Below are 22,463 nucleotides of genomic sequence, written 5' to 3'. Positions count from 1 at the left end.
TCCCCAGGAGGGACACACCAAAAAACCTTTCACTATACTCGATAAGAGGGTTTGTGATGGTACCTGGGCCCAGCAGTGGGGGAGGACGCAGCTGAAGTTTGAGACATGGGGGTCAGTTTCTCCTCTGCCTTCTCTTCCTTCTTGAGAAAGCTTTTAGCCTCACGCGAGTCAGCTTCCACCTCTTTAGTAACCCTGTACAGATGCGATATACATTTCTACGTTAACCATACAGCATTTTCATTTGAGCACGTACAGAATCAAATTAAACTGCCGTCTAGAAAGGCACTGGAGTGAAGACTAAAAATGGACTAAAGCTATGTAAAGAAGCCGTTTCAAGAGTACATCATTAGAATAGCAACGCTTATGATCACTTTTTTTGCTGTGATGTTCAAACTGCTACAGAACAATACTCTGCAATTGATCTTTAAGTAACCATATGGTTTATGCACTAAACTTCTTCCCTTGAGTCATTATAATCAGTGTGGAGGATGAGAGATTTGCAATGCTGGATGTGAGGGAGCTCAAACCATACTAGATACAGTATATACACACACACACATACACATATATATATATATATATATATATATATATATATATATATATATATATATTCTCCCCACACACACACAGTACATAGGGGATATTACACAGCTAGCTCTAATAGTAACAGTTCGCCACTGACATACACACACTCGTCCAGTTTTTCAATGTCCGTTGATGTGTTTTTCTCTTGTAAACATGCATGAAGAACATCTAAGGAAGTTTTAGTAGCCTTTCCAGTGTTCAACACGTCTTTCTCTTTCCGGGCAAACAAAGAAATGCTTCTGCACATGTGCGCTCACTGAATATTCACATCAGCTCAGACATGTGACGTCATGCTGTCTTGACAACCATGCAATATCAAACCATATTCAACACTCATTCTCCATTGGGTAGAGTGACATATAATACACGTAGGCTAAGCGATATTCCATGGCATTGAACCAAATGAATGAAATCTGCTAGAAGGGAATAGAATACATTTTTTATTCCACCAAAAATTTTTTTAAAAATAAGCGTCCTGTATGTATAATCATTTCCGATATTTCACGCCGATGACGTCACTCCCAGTGTTTTCCCGCTGAATTGACGCGCGTTGTCAAAACTGTGAACCGGTTCAAAATTTAAATTCTTTTGAATTTTGAGCTTTACCTGCTGCTGCTTCTTCTTCTTCTTCTTTTGGGTTTTACGGCAGCTGGCATCCAGTGTTGCATTCCTGCCATCTACAGGTTTACCTTTGACCGTGTACTGACCGTTACATCATTCTGTCATGAAATGAACAGCTGATCACACTGAGGTGCTCGCTGACCGCCGATATTTATTATTAGTCTGATTCTGCGTTTCCTTTCCTTCGCAACATGACGTCTTTTCTTCTTGTGTTCCGTTACTGTAGTCGGTCTTTCACATTTCATTCTCACACTCACATCCTCCATTTTCCTCTCCTGTTTCAAATTTGTATCCCACAATGCCTTGTGCGAACAGGGAAAGCCCACCACATGATGCATGGCATAGTATCTTGTATTGGGTCATGGTGAAGCAGGAAAAAAAACAGCAGAGACTTTAGGGCCATGTGGCCCTAAATTCATTAATTGTTCTTTTAAAAAAAAAAAGCCTAATAAAATTGGATGTCTGCGATTCGAATTCAGTAGCTTTCGGTCCACTAAACAAAAATAATTGGGTGTCGGGGAAAATTCTTTTTATGACCTAAACTTGAAAAATCTGAAAGGCAGTCTACCTCGAGGTTTATCTTCTCATGTTGATATTTTCACTCGTTCACTTTGCTCACTCATGAAATATGTTCACTACTTGAAGATAAACTTCATATCTTTGCACAACCACGTAATATCATAGAAATTGTGTGTATGTATATTATACATCACACAGGCTTACATGCTACACTGCAAAAGCAGATCTCATCATTACAATAGAGACACACAGATTAAAGAGCTGCGTAATTACATTACAGAACAAAAGGTCAATATCCTAACCAGCACATGCAGCTCAATTGTATTGCCATTCTTCTTGCTTTCTGCATGATAAAAAGGAGTGCCCTTCCAGTTCTCTCTTTTGTTGAGCATACTATGCTGCCACCTTGTGGTTGAAATCAGTAATACAGGAGGAATGGCTTCCTGGAGGACTTACCGAACTTCTTCTCCTGCAAAGTCGTACACCTTTGTTATTGTGATTCTGGAGGCCTCTGTGGCTTTTGGTGCTTTGTCTGGAGACACGGTGCTGGATTTACTAACTTTGTCTGAATCGGCTGTCATCTACAAACAAGTAACAACAACAGATAAAAGACTTTTAGAGAGAACTCAAATGACTTCACTCCCCCCTTAATTTTCTCCCAAATTTAGTCATAGCTGAATCCCATCCTCCAGACAGCTCTCCCCATCACATGACCGCTACCAACCAGCGAGGGCGAAGGCCATCGTGTGCTTCCTTTGACTGCATCTTTTCAAACTGCTGCTCAGGCAATATCAGGAGGTGGCATAATGCATACATGAGCTCAATGATTGGTTCGGGTCACCGCGACTGATCGGGGAAGGCGGAAAAAAAAAAAATGATACCGTGCCGTCCTTGAGAGCACGGCCAATTTTGGTCCGGCAAACGCTTTTCTGTTGCGCCACTTGAGAGCCCCAGAATATTTCGACTAAAACCGTTTTTGGATGAAAGGCAAGTATGAATGTGTTTTTCTTTAAAAGCAAAATATTCTGGAAATAAATTGTTACTTTAAAAGGAAACGCAACATGCTGTATAGTACAAAATGCTCGTTAGCCAAAATCATTCTCCTCATCAAAGTTCATAAGGTTGTTTATATGCATCCATACACCAGTAAGCTGGAGCTTAGGTATGTATAGTTACATCAAATATTTTAAAGACTTTAAATGTATGTAATATTCCTCACTGCACTGACTCAACCCTCGCTCAGCCATCCACATCCTTCGTTCTTACACCTACATATACATTTCTCCTAACCATAGGTACGAAAGAAAACAACTGCTTGAAATCCTTGAAGACGTTTCACCTCTCATCCGAAAGGCTTCTTCAGTTCTGTCTGACTTGTGGGGAGTTCCAGATATTTATCCTCTAGTGGACCAAAAGCAACCCCAAGGAGAGTTGCTGAGGTCACATGGGTCGCTGAGTGACCCTGTAGGCTGTTAAGGTCACTAGAGGCCGGGTGTGAATGGCGTTAGCAGCCTAGAGGGTCGTTAGGGTGATCTGTCTGTCATTGGCTCTCTCTGCCATCATGTGAGTCATTGAAGTCAGCTGAGTCTTAGTGTGGATGTGTATTCAGTTTTCTGGGAAGTGTGCCAAGGACTGCATTGTAGGTGGCTGATAAGTGGTGTCTCAGGCCCTGTCCACACGGCAACGGATTCAGGTGACTCCGATACAATTGCTTATCGTTTAGGCCTGGCGTCCACACGGCACCGGCGTTTTGGGTGCCCAAAACGCAATCTTTTTGAGAACGGGTTCCAGAGTGGAAAGATCTGGCAACGTTGCCGTTGTGAAGTCGTCTGGATGAGTAGAACGGATTTGTTTACAATGACGTCACAACCACATGACTGTGAGTGCTTCACGCCGGGTAGAAGTGTAACGAACTTGATGCGAGTTGTCAACAAATCCTATAACTTGGTTCATGAAACGCGCTTACAAAATATTTTCATTGTGAATATTTATTGTGTAATGGTGCAAAGTGAGAGAGAGAGAGACTCTGCCCTTAGGGCAGAGTCAATCCCGCCAGCAAAAATGGGGAAAAAAAGGAGCGATCTCACCTCTTCAGATGTTGGTTTAAGTCCTACAATACATTCCTCAAAAAGGGCGTAGAAGAGCAAATTAATCCATCAACGTGTAGCATTCAATTTATTCCGGACCATTAAAGACGCCGCCTTCCGCGTAGAATCATACGTCATCCTTGCCGCCATATTGGATAGGTCAAAGCGGAGAATAAAGATTAGCTGCGTTTAACTGTACCAACAGGTTTGCCGTCCAAACGAGATCACATGGGATTACCTTTCACAGGTGAGACTGGAAAAATACTTTTCATTGTATTTGGTCATTATAACGTAATTTTATGAACAGATTTTCCTGACTTTGTGGCTAATATGAAGTCTCGCGCATAATAGTTTATGCGCATGCGTCCTTACTTCTTCTATTGTTCTGGTGTCTCCGAAGGGACTGTCTTACAGCGCCCCTAGAGGTGTGGCATGTATATTGCATCGTTTTCAGCAAGCGTTGCGTTGCCATATGGACCTGATATTTTACTGATCGTTGCCCATTTGGACGCGATATATTTTTAAATAACATCTCGTTGCCGTTGTCGTGTGGATGTAGCCTCAGACCACCTCCTCTGTTCAGTGATGGTCATTCCAGGTTGACGAAGATGGCTTCTTTTACTCTTCTTTCAACCCACTGGTCTCCTCTGCCTAAAATACGTATTGAGGTATTTCACCTGACGTCACAGGGTCACGTGACGCCCCGGTGTCCGCCGTTTTGAACGTCAAGCTACATACTAACGCTGCAGACAGAGAGGGAGAACCAGCTTGAAAAAAACGTGTTACAGACACTGAGAATAGATTAATTTGTCAGTAAGCACTCTATAAATAACCATGGTGTTTGCTTGTTGTGCTGTGGGCTGCCACAACAGACAGGGACAGCGTGCAGGACGCTCCTTTTACCGGTTTCTAGTGATGGGAATTTCGGCTCTTTTTCGGGAGCCGGCTCTTTTGGCTCTTCTTACTATAAGGAGCCGGCTCTTTCGGCTCCCAAACGGCTCCTGAGATTTTATTTTTGATTTAATTGCTGCAATTAACTAGTTAATTAATTACATTATTATTTATATTTTATCAACAGGATGCTTTCCATTTTATTTTTTAGTTTTTGTAGCCATTGTAAAGCTTTGTAAAGTATAGCAGTGTAACAATGTTCTAGCTATAGAAATAAAACTTACTTACCAATTAATAAATTATTTTCTCACAAACATAATGCAAAACTGTTATATTACCAATATAAAATACACAGCTGATTTTCCCCTCCTCAGGTGCCTCACAGACTCCTCTCCCCTGCGCTCCACAGCTTTAAGCATTACACCAATTTTCGTATTTTCGCAGCTGTGAATGACATCAACCCCCCCAACCAAAAAAAGTAGGCGTACACCATGCTACTTTTTTTCCTTTGAATGGTAATAGACAACACAAAGACGCAATCGGACAGCAATTTTTTTTGTGAAAGTCCCTCTCTCTCTGAGGCACCTAAGGACAAAAAACTAATTCGGCTCCCCAACTCGGCTCCCACCGAAGAGCCGGCTCCCGTCGTTCACTCCAAAGAGCCGGCTCTTTGAACCGGATCGTTCGCAACTGACACATCACTACCGGTTTCCTACTGACCCAGACAAGAGGGCCAAATGGATTGCAGCTGTGAAGAGACAGGATTGGGAGCCAACAGAGTACTCCAGACTTTGCAGTGATCATTTCATTTCAGGTTAGTTTATCAGTTAACGCAATTTTGATAAAATATATAGCAAAAAGTAAATGGGTCAGTGTTTGTTAACCCATCTGAGCAGTGAAACAAGGCAGTGTTAATTTGTCTAGGGTTGCATGTAGCAGACATCAGACATAAACCGCAATAACAGAGGCTAGAAAGAAACGGGACACAGAAATAAATAAACAGGGCTCCATACCAAGGCTGGGTACAGTGTTTGTGACAAAAGACAGATCCAATTTAACACGATTCACAGCTTACTTTCTTGTTAAAATGTGCAAAGGTCTCCACCATCTCATACCGCCTTGCACTGAAGGACTTAAAAGGTGGGGTATGAGTTTTTTTCAGGAGTATTTTTTGCCATATTGCTTGAAAAGCTCCTCACACCCATGTTGCAAGCAGTACAATAGAAGGTTTGACCCAAAAACGAAATATTTTAATCCAGTCTACAGTGTAAAATAAAAACGCCATCCAATCCTATCGAGGTACCACCTCAAAATGATTGGATACTGACACGTCAATCAGACTGAAGCCCGCGAGCAGCCCGTCCCTTCTGTGAGTGTGTGTGTGTGAGAGCGAGCAGCCCCTCCCCCAACCCGCGCGCTGAGCAGGGAGAGACAGAAATGCATAGAAAAAAGGTCCCTCCAAACAATGGGGATTTACACGAAAACAGAAGGAGATATTCACAAAATTATTTCACAGTGAGTGCCACAAGGCTCCCCTGAACACACTGATGTAATTTTTTAGTCTGTAGTGTAAAAAATGAGGTCACTAGAGTGAGTTAAAAACGAGTGATTTTTCTGCCAAGTTTATAATGGAAGTCTATGGGGCTGCGTGGCTGTCCTCTCCTCACTTTCAGGCTTCTCATTCAAAAACTGCAAGTCCTATCGTGTAGCTAGACACATTGTGTGAATCAGGACAAGTGTGGCTACTACTTTTGAGAAAATTGTGTGTGTGTAGTGAAAATTGGGGCTGGAAATACAGTTTAAATGAGAAAGTTTGTGCTATTTTTCCAAGCTCTCTACAATCTAACTTAACGAGACGTGGGGGGTGGGAGCATGGCGAGGGCGGGCTTGTTTCTTTTCAAAATATGGCTTGCAGGTAACCTGGGAAATCCCATGCTGCTTTGCACAATCGTTCCGATCTGAAAAGACAGCATGGAAACTATGGTCTAAAGGCTCGCCTGAGTTAGGAAGCCAGTCAGAGAGTGGGGAGGGGTGGAAAGACGGTGACGCGTACTACTCGACAAACGGAAGCTTGTAGTTTATTTGGGACTGTTTACGGATCACATTTAACATGGCGGCGAGTGATACGAACCAAACTAACCAAACCAGCTTCTCGCATATTTGTCTTGCACAAACGGCAGTAATCGTTCGGTGACATTGTTTTCCTATTTTTGTTTTGCCTTCTCTTTCCTTCTCTTCTTCGTCTTCGTCGCTCTAACTACGTCACCGGGTACAACTGCCATGATTGGCCATGGGCTACGTATACGCCAAATGATAGACATTCGCAACGTCCAATAAACGGCCGTTGACAATCGTAAACCACACCTCCCCTACGAGAAATTCAATAGGCGGATTCCAGACCATATTTCACTTGTGATATGGTCTGGTGTTAACCAGACTAGCTTGCAGGAACCGTTATTCTAAAATCTCGTACCCCACCTTTAAGCGTGCCGTCCAAAATGGCTGCGTCACGTGACTTGGTCACGTGGGTGAAATACCTCAATACCTGACTCCCCACTAGTCAGACAGAAGCCTTTTGGATGAGAGGTGAAACATCTTCAAGAATTTCAAGCAAGTCCAATTGCCTTCTTTTGAACCTACAGATTACGATGACCTGGATGACTGAGAACTTCCACAAATATATTCCACCTAACCTTTTCTTCCCCCGCTTCAGTTATTATAATTATTATTATTATGATTATTATTAGTGGTGCTGCCCGAACGGAGCCCCATACTTAAGATAAATGCATCAACCTGATTTTTGACGGCTTTGACCCTACAACATCCGTATGTACAAACGTGTCTGTGAAGATTCTCAGTCATCCAGGTCATACTAACTGAGGGTGGTAAAAGAGAGCAACTGGACTTGCTTGAAGATTCTTGAAGACGTTTCACCTCTCATCCGAAAGGCTTCTTCAGTTCTGTCTGACTAGTAGGGAGTATCAGGATAAATACCTGATACTCCCTACTAGTCAGACAGAACTGAAGAAGCCTTTCGGATGAGAGGTGAAACGTCTTCAAGAATCTTCAAGCATGTCCAGTTGCTTTCTTTTACCACCCACAGTTCATATGTACAAACATGCAGCACCACAGGGAACCTGGTCACAAGTGCAAGGCAACGCATCTCAAAAACACTTGACCACTGGACAATCAAATGTGCATCTTTATTTACATAAGACAGATGGGTTTTTATCCAGCGCTGATTTTTAATTTGCATTTTAAAAATAAAGTAGGATTATTTACTGACACATTTTACAGTGGTGCTGGAATGTTTGTGAACCCTTTAGAATTTTCTATATTTCTGCATAAATATGACCTAAAATATCATCAGATTTTCGCACAAGTCCTAAACGTAGATAAAGAGAACCCAGTTAGACAAATGAGACAAAAATATTATACTTTGTCATTTATTTACTGAGGAAAATGATCCAATATTACATATCTGTGAGTGGCAAAAGTATGTGAACCTCTAGGATTAACAGATAATTTGAAGGTGAAATTAGAGTCAGGTGTTTTCAATCAATGGGATGACAATCAGGTGTGAGTGGGCACCCTGTTTTATTTAAAGAACAGGGATCTATCAAAGTCTGAGCTTCACAACACATGTTTATGGAAGTGCATCATGGCACGAACAAAGGAGATTTCTGAGGACCTCAGAAAAATTGTTGATGCTCATCAGGCTGGAAAAGGTTACAAAACCTTCTCTAAAGAGTTTGGACTCCACCAATCCACAGTCAGACAGATTGTGTACAAATGGAGGAAATTCAAGACCATCGTTACCCTCCCCAGGAGTGGTCGACCAACAAAGATCACTCCAAGAGCAAGGTGTGTAATAGTCGGCGAGGTCACAAAGGACCCCAGGGTAACTTCTAAGCAACTGAAGGCCTCTCTCACATTAGCCAATGTTAGGCCGAATCCCATTTCACCCCTTGGACATACCCCTTGGCCCTTCCCCTCCATTTTGCGCGTTCACGTGAAGGGGTAGGGGTATCCCAATCCCAGTTAACGCGGAGGGGTAGGGGAAGGGGTAGGGCTTCTGTACCCCTCCAAACGGAGATTTTCCTGGAGCTGACTCCGAACGAAGGGGTTTGAGTGATTTCCCACAATGCAATGCGGATTTCAGCGAGATTTCATGCGGATTTCAGAAAGATGGCGGTTCCCGCGGCGAAAGATTGTCATAAATGTATTTTCTCCATTATTTACGTGTTTTAAGTTGTTATCCAGAGGAAACACGCCGCTTGATTCGCTTTCGAGCTGAGAATGAGCAGCGACTTCTGAAATCCAAGCTGCTGCTAAAAAGCTTTGGGAGTGAGTATTGTTTTCGGTTGCTTGACTGCGTACGTTTTGTTCTGTTATTCTCGCTTTTATTGTTTACATGAGTGTTCTGACACCTCATTCTGTCGGATGTGGTGCACGAAGCGCCAAAGATATCCCATTCAGTGGCGTTAGTTAACAAATCACACCCTGCCAGCAGAGATTTCTGGTTCTGCCTCTGGCTCTGACTGTAGCGGCTGGTCGCAGCCAGTGACGCATTTGGTCGCGTTTTGCTAACGTAAACGCTGACGGAGGTACGCGATGACGTATGCGATCGTTGAAGGGCTATCCCAATACGTAGGGGTTGAATTTCAAGCCCTATCCCTTGTAGCTCAGTTTCAAGGGGAAGGGCCAAGGGGAAGGGGGAGGGGAAGGGGGAGGGGTAGAAATTAGAATTGGGATTGGGCCTTAATGTTCATGAGTTCACCATCAGGAGAACACTGAACAACAATGGTGTGCATGGCAGGGTTGCAAGGAGAAAGCCACTGCTCTCCAAAAAGAACATTGCTGCTCGTCTGCAGTTTCCTAAAGATCACGTCGACAAGCCAGAAGGCTATTGGAAAAATGTTTTGTGGACGGATGAGACCAAAATAGACCTTTTTGGTTTAAATGAAAGCGTTATGTTTGGAGAAAGGAAAACACTGCATTCCAGCATAAGAACCTTATCCCATCTGTGAAACATGGTGGTGGTGGTAGTATCATGGTTTGGGCCTGCTTCGCTGCATCTGGGCATTGATGGAACAATGAATTCTGAATTATACCAGCAAATTCTAAAGGAAAATGTCAGGATATCTGTCCATGAACTGAATCTCAAGAGAAGGAGGGTCATGCAGCAAGACAACGACCCTAAGCACACAAGTCGTTCTACCAAAGAATGGTTAAAGAAGAATAAAGTTAATGTTTTGGAATGGCCAAGTCAAAGTCCTGACCTTAATCCAATCGAAATGTTGTGGAAGGACCTGAAGCGAGCAGTTCATGTGAGGAAACCCACCAACATCCCAGAGTTGAAGCTGTTCTGTATGGAGGAACGGGCTAAAATTCCTCCAAGCCGGTGTGCAGGACTGATCAACAGTTACCGGAAACGTTTAGTTGCAGTTATTGCTGCACAAGGGGGTCACACCAGATACTGAAAGCAAAAGTTCACATACTTTTGCCACTCACAGATATGTAATATTGGATCATTTTCCTCAATAAATAAATGACCAAGTATAATATTTTTGTCTCATTTGTTTAACTGGGTTCTCTTTATCTACAACCCCGATTCCAAAAAAGTTGGGACAAAGTACAAATTGTAAATAAAAATGGAATGCAATCATGTGGAAGTTTCAAAATTCCATATTTTATTCAGAATAGAACATAGATGACCTATCAAATGTTTAAACTGAGAAAATGTATCATTTAAAGAGAAAAATTAGGTGATTTTAAATTTCATGACAACAACACATCTCAAAAAAGTTGGGACAAGGCCATGTTTACCACTGTGAGACATCCCCTTTTCTCTTTACAACAGTCTGTAAACGTCTGGGGACTGAGGAGACAAGTTGCTCAAGTTTAGGGATAGGAATGTTAACCCACTCTTGTCTAATGTAGGATTCTAGTTGCTCAACTGTCTTAGGTCTTTTTTGTCGTATCTTCCGTTTTATGATGCGCCAAATGTTTTCTATGGGTGAAAGATCTGGACTGCAGGCTGGCCAGTTCAGTACCCGGACCCTTCTTCTACACAGCCATGATGCTGTAATTGATGCAGTATGTGGTTTGGCACTGTCATGTTGGAAAATGCAAGGTCTTCCCTGAAAGAGACGTCATCTGGATGGGAGCATATGTTGCTCTAGAACCTGGATATACCTTTCAGCATTGATGGTGTCTTTCCAGATGTGTAAGCTGCCCATGCCCCACACACTAATGCAACCCCATACCGTCAGAGATGCAGGCTTCTGAACTGAGCACTGATAACTTGGGTCGTCCTTCTCCTCTTTAGTCCGAATGACACGGCGTCCCTGATTTCCATAAAGAACTTCAAATTTTGATTCGTCTGACCACAGAACAGTTTTCCACTTTGCCACAGTCCATTTTAAATGAGCCTTGGCCCAGAGAAGACGTCTGCACTTCTGGATCATGTTTAGATACGGCTTCTTCTTTGAACTAGAGAGTTTTAGCTGGCAACGGCGGATGGCACGGTGAATTGTGTTCACAGATAATGTTCTCTGGAAATATTCCTGAGCCCATTTTGTGATTTCCAATACAGAAGCATGCCTGTATGTGGTGCAGTGCCGTCTAAGGGCCCGAAGATCACGGGCACCCAGTATGGTTTTCCGGCCTTGACCCTTACGCACAGAGATTCTTCCAGATTCTCTGAATCTTTTGATGATATTATGCACTGTAGATGATGATATGTTCAAACTCTTTGCAATTTTACACTGTCGAACTCCTTTCTGATATGGCTCCACTATTTGTCGGCGCAGAATTAGGGGGATTGGTGATCCTCTTCCCATCTTTACTTCTGAGAGCCGCTGCCACTCCAAGATGCTCTTTTTATACCCAGTCATGTTAATGACCTATTGCCAATTGACCTAATGAGTTGCAATTTGGTCCTCCAGCTATTCCTTTTTTGTACCTTTAACTTTTCCAGCCTCTTATTGCCCCTGTCCCAACTTTTCTGAGATGTGTTGCTGTCATGAAATTTCAAATGAGCCAATATTTGGCATGAAATTTCAAAATGTCTCACTTTCGACATTTGATATGTTGTCTATGTTCTATTGTGAATACAATATCAGTTTTTGAGATTTGTAAATTATTGCATTCCGTTTTTATTTACAATTTGTACTTTGTCCCAACTTTTTTGGAATCGGGGTTGTACTTTTAGGACTTGTGTGAAAATCTGATGTTTTAGGTCATATTTATGCAGAAATATAGAAAATTCTAAAAGGTTCACAAATTTTCAAGCACCACTGTATGGAAAATATTCACAACGGTTTCATATAAAACTAGTTAAAACAGCTTTATCAGTCCACCAGCTTGTGGGTCAGTTAACCGTTTCAGTCATGTAATTTTGGGCGATAGACGGATGAAAGTGCAGGAAGTGTTTTACTGAAAAACACTGTCACAAGGCGATGCAGTAAATTTATTGACGCAAAATACACTACACAAAGCGATGGTTGATTTGCTATAATATTCTATTCAGGTTGATTTTGTGCCCTTGCAAATATTTTGCTCATAAACTCATCAGGAGTTCCGCTTTTAGGCTGTGCCTAGATCTCATTCATATATGCTGTAACATTAAAATTTCATTTCACTAAAACTCAACCACACATCTGTGCACTGGATTCCACACATCGCTTTTTTTTCCTTTGTAGCAATCAAGCGTTAAAAACATTAGCCGAAGCCAATATAATGGTTCAAATCTGATATGAACAGGCATTTCACTGAAATCACCAAGTGTGATTTGAATCGACTAAAGGTTTCGTTACAAGAGAGACACCATTACATTCTCGATGAGCTTTTTTTTTTTTTTTAATTTCCAGTTAATGATGTTTGATGAACCTTTCACCATCACCCACCTGTCGCGAGGCCGGGGTCTCAGCCTTTGATCTTGGGCCGACGTCTCTTAAAAAACTCTCCCAAAGCTCATCCGCCTTTTTCTTCTGCCGTTCCTCTTGATTCTCAATGGCGTCTGCTTCGGACTTCGCATCGGACAGTTTAAGTTCGTCCTTTTTCTGCTCGCCTGTGCCACCCTCGTCACCTCCTTCCAGCTTCAGTCCTCCTTTTTTCCTTTTTCTTTACAAAATGTGAAATTATACATTTAAAGCAATTACTGAATTCTTTTAATAGGACAGTATAAAACTAACCCTTCTTAATCAAACGAACAGAGATTTAAAATACCCATACTCATGATTGAACAAATCGACATCGGGATCAGAAATCAGAAGAAGGTAGTTTGTTTGTATTAGGTTTGGGACTGGAATGGCAAACAGACACCAGAATACAACCTGTAACGTTGAGCTTCATTCTGTTTTGATTAATATTATAATATTTTGGTATTAAATCGGAAGAGCACCATCGTTTTCTACCAACTGGTTAAATAACTTGGATAATACTCAAACCAACTGCTGTGCTATTAGCATTATCCATCCAGAAGCAAGTTCTTTGTTCCTGTGACCTAAGGCTATGAAATTACTCATTATTACTTTTTTTTTTTTTAAAAGTCTCTAAACATAAAATTTGATATTTTGTTGACTGGACCATGTGCAGTGGTTATATGCAGCAGTTATATTGAGGTAAGCCAGTGGAACGAAATTTGCACTCTCAAATGTACAAGTGAAAGATTGCCAGTTATCTACCGTATTTTCTGGACTATAGCGCGCACCTGTATATAAGCCGCATCCGCTCTATTTTTAAAAAAAAATTTAAAAAAAGATATACAAGCCGCACCGGGCTATAAGCCGCAGATCTCTATGTTGAAAATTTTGATATTTACTGCATGTACAGAACGATTTTGTACTGTAAATGTACATGTATGTACCTGAACAGATTCTTTCCGAACAGTGCCTTTTAACACGTCAGCAACTTTGGTGATTAAAACGGAACAGAACCAAGAGAAAATAACCGGTATTTATTTACCTTCATTTCTCCTGTGTTTGAAACCACAAGTCACTTTAATCATCTTCGCTGGATTTGAAAATAATTACCAGTTAGTAATTTGTCGTACGTGTTCTATCTGCTAAAGATCTGCTAATTCTTCTTTGCATTGATTTTTCGTCTATCTTATTTTTGATTCTACTTCCGGTTAGAGCGCCCCTAGCGGTGGAAGAAAAATCCACAGAATAGCCGCACCTTTGTATAAGCCGCATGGTTCAAAACCTAGGAAAAAAATAGCGGCTTATAGTCCAGAAAATACGGTATCTAAAACCATTTTCAAGGCTTTACTTTTGACACACCACCACTTTTCAGGGTAAACTCAACAAGCAACGCTCAAGGCACAAGCTCTGGTTTACCTTGCAGAAAGGTCTTTACTTGACTTCTTTTTCTTTTTGACCTGCTCACTCGGTGCTGCGCTTTGTTCCTCTGCATCCAGGCCATCTTCCTTGTCGCACTCATTCAAATCATCCTCACTCAGGTTGTCATCTGATCAACAAAAGCAAATAAGCGAAGGATTAGAAGCGACTAGTCCAATCTGACTGTCAGACAAGCAGCCATGGGATAACGATGCTGCTCTGCTCTCATTTGTAGCTTATAAAGAGACGCAATGGAAGCAAGTGAAAGAAAGGCGGTTTTGTGTATGCAGCAAAATCCAACCAATATTATTGGAATTCTATTAGATCTTGCATTTCTTATTACTTCTCAAACACGTCACGCTGCTCACCCACTTTTTACAACTCCAGTTACAAAAAAGTTGGGACACTGTGTAAACCGTAAATAAAAACCAGAATGCGATAATTTGCAAATCGTTAAAACCCGATATTTCATTCAAAATAGTACAAAGACAACATAAATGTTGAAACCAGGGCTCTACAGTGCGCACCTTTCACTCGCATTTGCGAGCGAATTTTTCGGCATGCGAACGACGAAAAAAAAACCGCGCATTCGTGCGAGGGCTTCTTGTGGCCGACAATTTAGGAAAGCACGGAGCACAGACGCGACGAGTTTAACATTCTAAAATGTATCAAACGTTAAACTGCAAAGTATGTGAAAAAGTTACTTTTTTTTGCCGTTCTGCCATGTTAGTGCGTTTTACCGGGACATGAGATTTCAGCATTTTTATTCTTCTCGGTCTGTAGCTTGAATAAGTTTGGGCTACTGAATAACACTTTCAGTTAAAGTTGAGTCTGGTGCTTTTGTGCTGACGCTACAATAGCCTACTATCACAATAAATGTCCCCCGTAACATTTCCCGTTTTCTACTCATCTTTCTGTGATTGCCCCTCTTTCCCACGGTTGTGGGTGTGGCATTAGGTGGGAAAAGTGCTTTTTAGGGATTCATCAGATCATTCAACTGAGAGATAACAGAGCTGGTTTGGACCGAGCTGAGAAATATATTCGCGATGCAGAGAATAACGGTGTTTTTTAAAAGCAATGATGGTGGAAACAAGAATAAAAGAACGGACGAGGAAGAAAGTGTAGTGAAGAAAGCCAGAACGACGGGAGAAGGTGCGGGAAAATTATATAATGAGATGGAAAGCACACACCCCAGTGCAAACATTTAGATGGGAACATACAACACAGCAGAAAAACAAATAATATACAGTATATACAAATGGTGCATGTCACAACCAGGCAGAAAAACAAAGAATATATATACACAACTGGGCTTGTTGAGGTGCAGATGTTAATTGCACATTAGTTATAGAAACTCAGTTCAGCTACAAAACTCAGGATATTGCACTGTATTTGGTATTGCATTGTATTGGGTATGGATGTAAAAGTGTAGAAATATAAATATAAAATATACAAAAGCTATAAAAACTAAGAAGTTGCTCTGTGAGGTTGCACTGTAATAAGTATTGCACTGTATCAGGCAAGTGTGAGAATATTGTCCTTTTAGGTCCTTGTTGGTGCATTGTTGCACCTGCCAGAAGTGGCATCAGTCAGTGCATGTAATCAGCCTTTTTCACATTACGTCACTTGCAGAAGAACCTCACATCCGTTTTCAGCCTTTTGAATGGAAGAAGAGGCGGCATGCTAATCTGCTGGCTAACAAGGAGCAACCATAGAAAGTCAGTAAACTTCCTTTCCAAAACAAGGCAGATAGGTGACTGGAATGGTCGCTAACAATACATAATGATAAACAATGCGCAATATTATTATCAATCTTATCTGTAAATGACAGTTTTGTTAACATATGTTGCCGCCGTATACCTCTTTTTCCATTCAAAAGGCTGAAAATGGATACGAGTTCCCCTGCAAGTGACGTAATGTGAAAAAGGCTAATTGTTCAAGGTGGTTATGGCCTGTGGGAAAAAACTGTTTTTGAGTCTGTTGGTCCTTGCTTTGATGCACCTGTAACGCCTGCCTGAGGGCAGCAAGTCAAAGAACTCAGAGAGAGGGTGGGAGCCAGTGGCGTGCACAGACATTTTGGGGGGCAAGTGCTCTGGGGGGAAAAAAGGGCACTTTTTTGCACATGTGGAACACCTTATTATAAAAGTCTGAGATTTAACCCTCCTCTTGTGTTCGGGTCGCCACTGACCCGTTTTAGTTTTTAAAGGTGTAAAACAACCACTTAATGTTAATTTATTACATCAAGGCTTTTTGACTTTGCCAGGAATCTCTAGTTGAACAAAATAGAAAAAGAAATTTTTTTCCTCCTAAATCTGAAAATGGTCTAGCAAAAAATATAATACTTATGTGCAGTTGTTTCTGTATGCGACGGGCTACTTCACGACAAAATAATTACAGCTTGGGCTTAGAGGGCAAACAATACATTTTCACTCGATTCATGTGTTACCTGGCTGGTGGGGCAGGGGAAGAGCTGACTGACTGCCCGATGTGTTGTCTGCGCTACGACAAGGCCGTGGCTTCCAGGACGCTATGCTGCTGCAACCTCACTATAGGGGTGTTCACACGGCAACTTTTACTCCGGTGTAGCACCGGGGCTGCCCCGGTAGAGCGTTCACACGGTACAAAGTTATACCGGTGTAGCCCCTGAAAGCTGCTTAAACCGGTGCAAATCTAACCCTGCTCGGGAGGTGGTTTAAGAAATTTACTCCGGAGTAAATGCTAGTTTGCGGGGCAGCACCGATATAAAATGGGACGTCTGAACGCTACAGGGGTAGACTCGCTACGCGTGAGGAGAGTTGATTACATACGGGCATTGCATAACTTGCATCCTGGTATTTTGCGCTTCCAAAATGGCGAATATCAACAACAACAGAACTGCGTGTCTTCCAGTGTTGCCAGATTTGGCAGTTTTAAGTGCATTTTGACGGATTTGAACATATTTTGGGATGGAAAACGTCAGCAATATCTGGCAACACTGGTGTCTTCATCCACGTTGTTTTCCCGGCGCTTGGTGATGCCATGACAACCGGGAAAAAGAAGTACAGTTTCACGCATGCGCATATTTCATTTCCGCATTATTACTATCGGAAATGATAGTAATAATGATAGGAAATGATAGTAATAAAAGGAAATATCAAAACTTTATTACTATCAAAGGAAATGATAGTAATAGTTTTTGCTACTATAACATGGTCGCAGAAACTGCCGTGTGACCGCAAGTGGGGCTGCACCGGTGCTAACACGCTTCTCTCTAGTAAGCAGGGTTGTGACGTGTGAACGCTGCGCAAAATTTACACCGGTGTAAGATATATCGCAACAAAATACATCGGTGCAGCATCGATGCAAATATGTACCGTGTGAACACCCTAATTGAATGCACTGCACGCTTGTTCACGTGACAGAGCAAGAGAGACAGAGGTCCGGTGTGTGTGCGGAGGGGGCACACATCGGGACATTATTTTCACACACGCTTTTAATGCCACGGCTTTTCTAAAAGATCATGTGGACATTGGCCTCAGTAAACTGTAAAAAAAAAAAAAAAAAAAAAAAATTCAAAAGGGCACTTTTTTGGACAGAGGGGCAGGTGCTTGAGCACCACCTCGTGTCTATCTGTGCACGCCACTGGTGGGAGCTGTCCTTGATGATGATGTTAGCTCTGCTGAGCTCTGCTTTCTGCTTAGCTACTGTTTGTTCATTCATTCAGTTGTTCGTTATTCATTTGTTTGTTCATTCATTCATTCTCAATTGAATTTTGCGTTTTGTGCGTTGGTGTGTCTAAGGTTTGCGCTGCAATAAACCTTTAAAATGAAAACCTACTTGTGCTTGTGCCCCCATTTTTTTCCCTGTGCTCCTAAAATTTTTAACTTAGGAGCAAATGTGCTCCTGAAAAAAAAAAAAAGTTAGTGTAGAGCCCTGGTTGAAACCGAGAAATTTTATTTATTTATTTTTTTTTATATATATGCTCATTTTGAATTTAATGTCAGCAACATGTTTCAAAAAAGTTGGGACAGGGGCATGTTTATCACTGTGTTGCATCACCTCTACTTTTAAAGTGCATATTCTGAACCAATTTCGGGTTTTTTTTTTTATATGAAAATATGTCCCTTTACACACTCATCCAGAAGGGTAATTTTGCACAAGGCCATCTGTCTACAGCAGAAAAAAAATAAAATAACAAAATGCGTCTGGAAAAATCCCAAGGGAGTCTGGAGCCAGATTCATGACGTTATCTGCAGAAGCGCCAGCAGGCTGCGCGAGCTTGCACGGTTTCAGTGCACAGCCTGTGTAGACCCAGCGCTCCCATTTCTCTCTCATTTTCCAGTCTTTTGGAAAACGATGAGCACTAATCCCATCATGACTGGTGTTGCTACACCCTCCTACGATACATCTGTTAACCCTTTTAATAATTACGCGATAACGTTGAAGAAATTTGCAGAAAACCACCAGGTCGTTTTCTCATAAACAAACCAGCGCTGACGTAGGATTCAGAGGGAGGCGTCCTGCATGCGACGTCACGAAAATCAATGTTTGCCGGGAAATCCAAATGCCAAGTTTTTTCAGAAGCGGACCAATTCACCTCAAATTAGAGCTGTGCAATATATCGTATTTTTATCGCGATATCGATATTGGTGTCAAACGATATCAAAATTCATAATATCGATATGAAACGATTTTTTGTCATTTGTCGAAAGGGACGTGCACAATATTTCTACAATGGCAATAAAACAACAATAACATTGACGTGACAGTAAGGTAAAACGAACCCTTCTGTCCCCTAAGGCACACCGTAGCCTTGCATACGTCATCCATTCTACTCCCGCGATATCTCCGCAACAGTAAAAAATCAAATCTTCTGTTTTCATACGTGTCGGGTGATTTGATATATTGATTTGTTAATATGTTGTTTGATTTGCTTGCTAATAGTTATAATAATACAATTAACATATTTACGTCATATTTTTGGATGTGGGACTGGGTAATGTAAAAATGGCATCTACGGAAGAAAACAAGCACAACAATATTAGCACATATCCAGCTTGCTAGCTGTGTTAGATGTGTTAAACCGTGTGGATTTAAGTGGAATAATTGCGAGTCGTCCTGTGGTCAAGGCAGCGTTTTAAGGTAAGGCAATTTGGTTATTAATGTTGCCCGCCGCGGCATGTTTACTTGGGTTCATTTGATTTTGACTTGTGCATCTGCAGCTAGCATCATGCTTTGAAGTAGGTTCTGCTAAGGACGGGTTTATTGCGCGATGTAGACGGACTCAGATGTAATTACATTGTTTTTAAAATTCCGTGCGCTTAAAACGGTGTCCCCCTGCTAATCATGTAGCCCTAATCATGTGTTGCTTTTACTTTTCGAGTGAAATATCTCTGCAAATGGTATTTCAATGCTGACATGCCAAAAAGATAGCGGAGTCCACGTTTGGAAGATGAAGGAAGAGAAGCCTGATGCTTGAAAATAGATCGCTTAATCCACAACGCATATCTGTATTTGAGACATAACCTGCAACTAGTGGGGATGTTTTGGAATGACTGTGCATAGGGTGTTTTTGGCCACAGAACACTAACCCACAGTAGTAGGAGGACTACTGGGTTCGTGGATTTTGTCTGTTGACTGAGCGAAGCATGGTGTTTGCCTTGTGCCATTTCACGGAGCATCTAGCCGCAGTGCCACCTACACTTTCAGGGAATGTTTACATGCCGCTGAGCTATTTTCATGTATGTTAATTCTTAAGGACTTGTCTCTATATTGTGCGTGTTCACACACGGACTGGCCATCGGGAGTAGCGGGAGTTTTCCCGGTGGTTCAGTGTGGGCCGGCGGAGAAAAAAACAAAACAGTTGCGCGCTGGCCTTTAATATGATAAGCAATGTTAACAGTTTCTTTAAGAAACTGTTAACATTGTTTATTACAGTTGCGCGCTGGCCTTTAATATGATAAGCAATGTTAACAGTTTCTTAAAGAAACTGTTAACATTGCTGATCATATTAAAGGCCAGCGCGCAACTGTTTTGTTTTTTTCTCCGCCGGCCCACAAACTCCCGCTACTCCCAATGGCCAGTCCGTGTGTGTGCGTGTTTTAATGTTGGTGTCTTAACAACACACAAGCTTACGTTGTAGTGTGTGTGTGTGAGAGAGAGATTTTATCCTTGGCTGGCTACGAGCCAGTGTGGACGTTACGCAGTAATCACTGGTAATACCAGCGCTGGCTCCATCCTCTGTGATCGGAAATGTTGAGTGAGGAGAACGTGAGCCTTGTGCAGGCTATAGGACCTATGCAAAGTACGCGCTTGCACAGTAAATAGTTTAAGTAAAAGGCGTTTCAGGGTACAACGGGAAGGGTTGACAGGTAGCCTATGAGGCCTGTACTATAAAAATGTGGCCCGGTGCCTCAGGTGTTGATGATCAGGGCTTTAAAAAAAGGTGTATAAATATCGTTTTAAAAATCGCGATATCGATATTTACTGAAAAAATCGTGATATTGATTTTTTCCAATATCGAGCAGCCCTACCTCAAATGGCTTGATTTCAACTGAATTTTTCTGGTATGGCGGAAGGTAAAAAAAATTGCACAAAATGCAAAATGTGACAGATATTTGACCAAAGTTTAATATAAAATAGGAGAACTGCATTGATCTTGCTCCTGAATTTACCCGTGATATGCACTTTCACAACACTGCAAAGGTTTGGGAACTGAGGAAATCAATTGCTGCAGCTTTGAAAGAGAAATGTTGTCCCATTCTTGCCCGCTTCATAATAAGCCAAATGTTTTAAATGGGAGACCAGTCTGAACTGCAGGCAGGCCAGTTTAGCACCCAGACTCTTTTACTACAGAAACATGCAGTTTTAATATGTGCAGAAAGCGGTTTGGCATTGTCTTGCTGAAAGAAGGAAGGCCTTCCCTGAAAAAGATTTTGTCTAGATGGCAACATGTTGCTCTGAAACATGGATATATCATTCAGCGTTAATGATACCTTCCCAGATGTACAAGCTACCCATGCCATGCGCACTAATGCCCCCTCATACCATCACAGATGCTGGCTTTTGAACTGTGCACTGATAACCAGCCGGACGGTCCCTCCTCTTTAGCCTGGAGAACGTGGTGTCCATGATTTCTAAAGAGAATTTCTACTTTTGATTCGTCAGACCTCGGGACAATTTCCCACTTCACCTCAGTCCATCATAAAAGAGCTCGGGCCCAGGGAAGGTGGTGGTGTTCCTGGATATTGTTCACATCTGGTTTTAACTTGCATTTGTAGATGCAGTAATGAACTGGTTTCACAGACGATGGTTTTCTGAAGTGTTCCTGAGTCCATACAGTAATTTCCACTACAGACACGTGTCTGCTTTTAATGCAGTGTCGCCTGAGGGCCTGAAGATCACAGGCATCCAATGTCAGTTTTCAGCCTTGTCTCTTGCATACAGAGATTTCTCCAGATTCTCTGAATTTTTTCATGATATTATGGACCATAGATTATGTGATCCCCAAATTCTTTGCAATTTTACATTGAGGAACGTGATTCTTAACTTCTTGCACTGTTTGCCCACGCAGTCTTTCACAGAGCGGTGAACCCCTCCCCATCTTTACTTCTGAGAGACTCTGCCTCTCTGGGATGCTCTTTTTATACCCAGTCATGTTCCTGACCTGTTGCCAATTAACGAAATTATTTTTTTAGCATCACAAAACTTTTTCAGTCTTTTGTTGCCCCTGTCCCAACTTTTCTGAAACGTGTTGCTGACATCAAACTCAAAAACCAAAAAATTTCTCAGTTTCAAGATGTTGTCTTGATACTATTCTCAGTGAAATATAGGGTTTCCATGAGTTGCACATCTTTTTATTCATGTTTTACACAGTGTCCCAACTTTTTTGGAATTGGGGTTGTAAACCACTTCCTTCAATAGTTATGATACAAGACCAAAAAACAAATAAAAATAAAAGCTCTCGATACAGAGACTGTATTTACCTAGACAAAATTAATTTTAAAACAGAGTTTTAAAGACAAACACGACCGAAATACCATGTTGTATCTTCACAGCTACTGCAAATTCTCTCAGACTGGATGATACAGGGCTCATAATTTTGGACACAGTGATGTTTAGAACTGACTCGACAGATATTTATAGGGAGGGAAAGTGAAACACAGTGATCCTAGTGGTAGCGGTCCTAAGCCGAGAGCCATACTATTGAAAATCCCATAGACCCGATTTTAAAAAAAAAATCCCATGAAGTTATGACGTGGAACTTGTACACCCCCCAAAAAATGTTGTCTATGTTGGGATTATCTACTAACTGTGAAAGTATCAGGTGAAATTTCGCTGTCTTTTAAAAGATCGAAATTGCGCCTAACCTGTCAAACGGACTACAACCAAACTGTCTAGTCAGAGTCGCTCATATTACGTCAGCAGTAGGCTT

The 22,463-nt window shown here is 41.7% G+C and overlaps 1 protein-coding gene across 1 annotated transcript in view; it reads right to left on the bottom strand.

Moving 5' to 3' along the window:
- The window catches only part of cfdp1 (craniofacial development protein 1), a 128,750-nt gene that overhangs the window by 76,089 nt on the left and 30,198 nt on the right, over window positions 1-22,463 (bottom strand). The window contains exons 2-5 of the mRNA XM_060923957.1: window positions 14,051-14,180; window positions 12,617-12,833; window positions 2,185-2,309; window positions 64-192 (exon numbers count right to left, since the gene is read on the bottom strand). Coding sequence (XP_060779940.1) covers window positions 64-192; window positions 2,185-2,309; window positions 12,617-12,833; window positions 14,051-14,180 — 601 coding nt within the window. The remainder of the gene's footprint in view (window positions 1-63; window positions 193-2,184; window positions 2,310-12,616; window positions 12,834-14,050; window positions 14,181-22,463) is intronic.

The sequence above is a fragment of the Neoarius graeffei genome, chromosome 6, assembly GCF_027579695.1.
Source record: "Neoarius graeffei isolate fNeoGra1 chromosome 6, fNeoGra1.pri, whole genome shotgun sequence".
In the NCBI taxonomy this organism is placed as follows: domain Eukaryota; kingdom Metazoa; phylum Chordata; class Actinopteri; order Siluriformes; family Ariidae; genus Neoarius; species Neoarius graeffei.
This window is presented reverse-complemented; position numbering and strand designations above follow the sequence as displayed.